This window comes from Oculina patagonica, unplaced genomic scaffold (genome assembly GCF_052425735.1).
Source record: "Oculina patagonica isolate OP01 unplaced genomic scaffold, crgOcupat unplaced1179, whole genome shotgun sequence".
Lineage (NCBI taxonomy): Eukaryota > Metazoa > Cnidaria > Anthozoa > Scleractinia > Oculinidae > Oculina > Oculina patagonica.
Genome location: NW_027557170.1, coordinates 1 through 6,422, shown reverse-complemented (window position 1 = coordinate 6,422; position 6,422 = coordinate 1). Strand labels below are relative to the sequence as shown.

General features: G+C 41.9%; 1 protein-coding gene, 1 long non-coding RNA gene and 1 pseudogene across 3 annotated transcripts; 2 read left to right on the top strand and 1 right to left on the bottom strand.

Annotated features, from left to right (window-relative positions):
- Positions 1 to 274: 274 nt before the first annotated feature.
- Positions 275 to 1,955, top strand: LOC144639672 (uncharacterized; the record flags this gene model as incomplete). Its single annotated transcript, XM_078498954.1, has 4 exons — positions 275 to 378; positions 460 to 776; positions 1,125 to 1,671; positions 1,910 to 1,955. Coding segments are annotated over 4 exons (1,014 nt in total), but the record flags the coding sequence as incomplete, so codon positions are not given.
- A 29-nt stretch (positions 1,956 to 1,984) lies between these two features.
- LOC144639673 (uncharacterized) lies at positions 1,985 to 3,117 on the top strand. The gene is made up of 2 exons (XR_013568194.1): positions 1,985 to 2,094; positions 2,485 to 3,117. It is a non-coding gene; the product is annotated as an uncharacterized LOC144639673 (long non-coding RNA).
- A 279-nt stretch (positions 3,118 to 3,396) lies between these two features.
- LOC144639674 (mitochondria-eating protein-like) lies at positions 3,397 to 5,749 on the bottom strand (annotated as a pseudogene). The gene is made up of 4 exons (XR_013568195.1): positions 5,539 to 5,749; positions 4,899 to 5,115; positions 4,282 to 4,455; positions 3,397 to 3,794 (listed from the first exon to the last, which is right to left on the bottom strand). The product of XR_013568195.1 is annotated as a mitochondria-eating protein-like (transcript).
- Positions 5,750 to 6,422: the final 673 nt, after the last annotated feature.

Below are 6,422 nucleotides of genomic sequence, written 5' to 3'. Positions count from 1 at the left end.
AAATTTTCCATTAAGTTACGCCCTTTTTCCTCGCACTGAATACTGAGCCGGAAACATTGTAATGGAGAGAGGTTTGTCACTTTGTTGGCTCGAAGTGACGTAGTACGTAAAATTTAGACGCCGGAAAAGTTCCCCTTGTTTATAGAATAAAACGTTATTGACTCGAAGTTAAGGACTAAACGCGACATCTTTAAGGAGTTCAGTCTTGATTAAACGTTTGTAAAATCTTAGGGAATTCTGCCAAATTTGAAAACATGAGGCTTGTGTTTTTTAGATTATCCATGTGGTAATCCATTTCCATCCTTACCATCGTCAGTCCTGTCCTGTCGAGAGTTCTGTAAAAATCGACGACATTCCCCATCCATTAAACCAAGAAAGGTGTGAGGGCTAAAACTACTCTGTATTTTGTTCCAGGCTCCTTGCTGTTCTAATGGTCTGTTTCATTTCTATTCTTTTTAGAATTGCTTCAGAGGGTTTCAAGGAGCGTCCTCGGCCACGGAAACCTGATTACTTAAGGGAGTCCTTTGACCTCACCCAAATATCCACGTCAAAAAGTGTAACACCGCGCGTGCATTCCACGCGTGTCACAGAGCAAGTCGAGGATGATGAGACAAACCCCCGTGCCTCCCCACCCCGACCGTCTCATCAAATGAGGAGCAATATGCATCCCCACCAGAGGATCCCTAGGGAAGAATCGATCGTCTTTCCCTTTTCTTCAGGAGATGAATCTTTTCTTGGTGCAGAAGGGGCGAAAAGAACTGGAAACGATACAAATGGTAAGATGCCAAAATTGATAACTTTATTTTATGACAGGTACCTACAATTAGAAAAACGTAAATTCAGTTATCGCGGGCGAAGGACAATAAATTTTAGTTCCTTTTGGGAGTCTTCGCACACCGGTCGAATGCCCTTTCCACTGAGCTCCAAGGAGACTCGTTGTGAGCTAGGTCAGTCAGTTGCTAGGTTCAAATGTGACACGCGCCCTGCATGCTGGTAAGATTAGTAATGTCAGAGGCGTACTGTGTAGAGATAGAATGCGATGCTGTTATTGAGTAGTTCCAAGTTCGGACTAGTTTTACGATCATTTCGGCAAACGCTGACAAAGGAATGTTGCATTTTTTTAGTCCTACCCAAAGCTGTTATCAGTGACAAGCAGCAGGCACTCTCAGACCCTGTATTAAAACCTGTTCAAAAACCTTTCAATCCACCGCTTATCAACATGGGGCAGACACGAGGAGCCGAAAGAAGGGCAGTGTTATTACCTCCCTCGTCCTTCACCCTGCCTACTCGTGCTAAGGGCGCGTCACTACACCCACCAGTACCTGAGGGGGTGGAGGTACGTGCTTCTACCTCCACACATCCCGCGTCAACTCCTCGCACCTCCCTAGACAGTGAAAAACGAGCGGAATCCAGTCCTTCTTCGGCAACCTCGTCACCGAGTAGAGGCTCCGAAGACGAAAAGGATAGAGAAGAACAGTCGACAGGAGAGTACAGCGAAGAGGAAGAAATCGACGAAGAACGAGAGGATGAGGAACGTAAATTGGATGCACGAGAAGACGCCATGAAGAGTGTATTGTTGGGTCAACTGAAAGAGGAAGGAAATCTCCAAGAACGTGTTGCCGCTATGAAAAATATGCTACAAGAATTTCACGACATGAAAGTAACATACAGGTATTTATGTCTTTATAGGAGTTTTCTTTATTTTTTAGTGGTCTACCAGGTCTAAATCGCGCCTACTGTTTTGCGCTGGCGTCCAGTTCTCTCGCCGTTCTTTCCCCGCGCTCATCGATAAAAAATAGAGGGCTGTGAACAGTCTAAAAGCAAAGATAAACGAGAGCGACTCCTGAAACACTGGCTATCACAGTGGCGCACATTTGTTTCCACTATTACTGCCTCTCTTACCCTTCAGCAAACGTAAGGTACAACTCGAATGCAGCAGTCCTTCATGGTTGTAATGCAGTTATGTTTTTATTTTGTCAGTCATAAAAGAAACAGCGGGATCAGTTGTCCGTGTAGGTTCAGGAACAGATAGAGGAACTGGGACTCAATCACCAGGATGAGGAGCTGTTACAAACTGAACATTGCCTACATGAAGTAAGAACAACAAACTGCTTGTTTTGTGTCGTAATTGTATTTTTTCTGTCTTTATCTCAGTGTATTGTGCTTTTTTATCCAAGAATCCGGCGCTGTCTCATTCACAAACAGTTTCTCCTGACATTACTTTAGTAACATGACGTACCGGTATAATTCTTGATGGCGTCAAGTTGACGTGGCTATATCTGATTGGACAATAACGATTGAAAACTTTTCAGCTGGCAGCACTTAACTGTAATACAGCGCGCAAATAAGTGTTCTTGTTGTTTTGTTTGGGTACCTTTAAACTATGATTTAAGAAAACCTGCGCTTGCCTCACCGACTTCTTTCTGTACTTAATTTGCTCATGTCTTTTGTAAAAGTGATTTGATATCTTTTATTGTTTTATAGTTGACAGAGGAAGTACACAACATGGTGGAAAGGATAAAGCAGACTCGACCACTTGTTGAAGAAGTGGCAGTGAGTATCAGAGAACTAATTGGAAAAACCGGATTGGGTTAGCCGGCCTAACCAGTATCAACAGTCAAGGCTGTGGAATGTCAAAGTTCCCTCAGTGGATTTAAATCATCAAGGGACATCCGTACACAAGACAAACCCCGGTCTGTTACACCATACAAATATCCACAGAATGCGGCTTAAGTGCAGCAATAATGGACAAACCTGTTTCAACACGCTTCAGAGCATTGAATGCTCAACTCGGAAAAGTAGAAGCTAGCTAAACCGTCTCGCTTATCGGCTCATGTTAAACATGAGTTGACTGTGTGAATGCAGCAGATTTGTTAATAACACGCGGCAGTCGTTTACTCGATAATGGCACTGATGAGTGCATGTGGTTAGAATGATCGGGAAAGGCTCTCCCAGACCTTGTTTTGTTTCGCTGGTTTCCCGCAAGGCGGAATGTTTCCTATAGCCTTTATATTTACCCGTAAGTTGTAATTTATTAAAGTTTAGAGTGTTGTCCTCTAGAAAGGTCAATGTTGCTGTCTGACGGCAAATAAAACAAATAACAGTTTAATTTTCGAATTTTATTGTCTGGTTAATCTTGTTAGCGTTGTTTACTTTGCCCTTTCAATCAAGCATATTTAGTAGGCACATTCTGGTTTCGATTTGTTTGGTCAGGATTCTTAGTTACATTGGCCTTAATAGGCAAAATGCTAACTTAATTTCTGTTTTTTGTTGTTGTTTTTTTTGTCAAAATTCAGTTTTCACTGTCAAAGACTCCCGTGTAAGTAACGGGGGTGCTCGTCAGAAACTTTTAAAAGTAACCCGGACAAAGCGCCAGACTCTCGCTTTATTAGTCTGGCAATATTTACCTATATTTGACCGCCATGAGGTGCCAAGACGGCTTTATCGACCACCTTGGACTATCCACGGGAGGAAAGTTACTTTGTTGCAAATCTTTGCCATGGTACAAGTCACGTAACCACAACTCCCCTATATAGCACGTGACCTCCATGTGAGTCAATTAAAGCTGGCCACACGTGATACTTTATCACTAGAGATTTCATGTCCGAGGTCATGAACCGTCCATGTAGCTTGTCTGAGAACTCTGTGGCTTCATACTCGATGATCATTGGTGGAATCTGGACAGCCATCATCCAGGACAAGCGTACGCTTTCATCCATGTATTCTTTTAACTTGGCACAGTTTTGTAACTCGGGAAAGTCGTACAATGTACTCCACAACTGTTTGCTGACATCCTGAAAAGGGGAAGAAAATTATTCAAAAGTAAACATACTTTAACTAACAAAATATTTGAGGGTTCGAATGTCGGCTAAAATTTTAGAGTGCCTAAACAAAACAAAATAAAAAGCAAATGTACAATTTGCGAAAAAAGGATAATTTATCAAAGTCAACTTTAAATGCCCTCTCCTCTAGTATACCTACTACTGTTTTCGTCATTGTGTTAAAGAATTATGACCGACTCTTCCAGTTTCAAAGCCCACTTCCACTATGTTGGCAGGTTTGGTTAGTTTGATTGGTCCTCTGCATTTTTTGTTTCTCTCTCTTTTCGTACATTTCCCGAGGATTTGTCATAGTTTCTTACAAGCAAATCACGAAGATGCAGATTAACGGTATTTCTTTTCTTCCAAAACTGTCTTCATTATCGCCTACTGGTTGTCCTTCTAAATTAGCGTTTTATCCTCAACTGTACATCGTCAGTGTATCGCTGATCTTAAAACTTACTCGTTTGACACTGTCGATTTTTAATCGTGCGCCTGTCTGTCGGAAGTAGTCAGTGATGCGGTCTTGTATATCCTGGGCTTACTCTGCTTTCGTCTCTTCATCCGGGATATCTAACAGTTTTTTAAGCTTGTGTTGTTTTTCTGTGAGTGCGTGTTGTACCGTGCGGAAAGCCACCTGTGGAGAGTACAGACAGTAACTTTACTTCATAGAAAGTAGCTTTTATGGTCGAATCAATCTCATACTGAGAGTGCTCAGTATTCTTGGTCAGCGGGAGAGCACCAGGTGGCGTCCAAAGGCTGACAAAGGAGGCCGTGGACTCGGTACGAGATTGGGTCAATATTCCGACTTAGATAAGTGAATGAGCCTGCGGTTCACGGAAAGGGCGTTGCTAAGCAACATGACATATCGTAAAGGCGATAAGTTAATATACTTATTAGACTATCAGAATCGGAAACTTTTGGTACTTTAAAGAAGAGTAATCAAAATGGGACTTGCTTCCCCAATGATTTACAAAAGCAATATGAACACTCAACTAGGAAGGAATTACTTTTCTGGGGGTACTTCTCTCAAAGGTTTTATGGCATCTGCAAGAGGAGAGGTACTATCACTGCACTCACCACGATAACCGAGAAGAGTATTTTGTTCTTGATGTCTCCGTTCTCATCCAGCTTTTCAAGAGATTCAACCTCGTCGAGCTCATCCATAGCATCCAGCCTGGTCTGCGTGTAAAGGTTGTCATAACGCTCCACCAGAGCAGACGGACGGCACTCACCTGCCGACAGGTCCTCGAATTTCCCGCCCTTTTTCAACTGTCTTTGGGCCTGATCTTGCAATCTGAAAGAAGTGTTAGAGAAGTTGAGGTTAAGATGTTTCTCTTCAAACTTTAGTTTTTCTGCTATTGAATGTAGACAACTGGCTGCATTGGTGTGTAGGTTTGTTGGTTTTCCTCCCGCGTGAAAGAGGCATTCCTCAACTACCATGCAGTATTCAACATTGTATATAAGTTCTCTGGCAACTGGAAGGCACGTGTTAGTCACGTGAAGGTAACGTGTCTTACGATCGGTTATTATTAAAACCTACTGTATTTTTCCTTGCGGTTTAGATGGTTCATCAACTTGTTTGTTGGAAACTAGTTATGATTCTTACACAGTAGTTAAAGATTCGCTAGCAGATTAGCTGTTGGAGAAAGAAAAACGCTTAAATTATGAAGTGTTTTGAAGTAAATTTCTCAAATCCGTTCTTGCTTTTTTCGCTTACCTATCCATAAGATCTTTCTCTCTTTTTGTCAAATTTTGGACCATTTTCTGTGCTGCTTCAAGCTCTTTTTGTTTGTCCTCCAGCTCTTTCCGTAGGCTGGACTTTTCATCCGATGGTTGCTTTCTGGAAACTCTTTAGACTCAGGTTCTTGCCTTGTGTCGACTCTACATTGTCACTCGAGCTACTGGCAGAACTTAAACGCTGAAAAATTCTGCAAAAGAATTTCATTTAATTGTCACTTATTGAAAGTTTAGGTAAAAAAAGTCGTCTGTTACCTGGGCGAGTGGAACTGTTGCTACTCTCCCTGGGCTGGATGCTTATTCATCAGCATGTTAGCTTATTTGCCAGGGCCCGGTTGTTAAAGCACGATTAACCTTATCATGTTTTTTTTTTCTTTAACAATTCTGTCCAATTGGGAAAGGCGCAGTGAGACCAATGTGAATCACCAACATGCAGCATGGAGTTCCCGGTGTTGTGGTCTGGTCTTTGCCCATGTGCTGTGTACTGCGGAATGCTCGGCGATATTAGCTGTATAAGCAAGCTACTCTACAAATCCGAGGGTAAACAAAAAGTGATGATGATGATGATGTCGGCAGTACTAACGCACGAATGGCGCGAATTTTGATTTCAGTTTTTTATCTTTTTAATGAGGTTTCCTGTTTATATTTTCTATTCTCTGAATTCAAATTAAAACCTCGATTAACTTTTAATCTCGGATAAGTGCATAGTTACTCATAACTATTCAGCTTTCGAACAACCTGGCGCTTGTTTCACCAACAATTATATACAGGTCTATCCCACTTTATTTCTGTTACTGAAATCATATGAATATTAACCTATCGAACGTTCTTTTGACATTAAAATGTGGCTGGCGGGGACTCGAA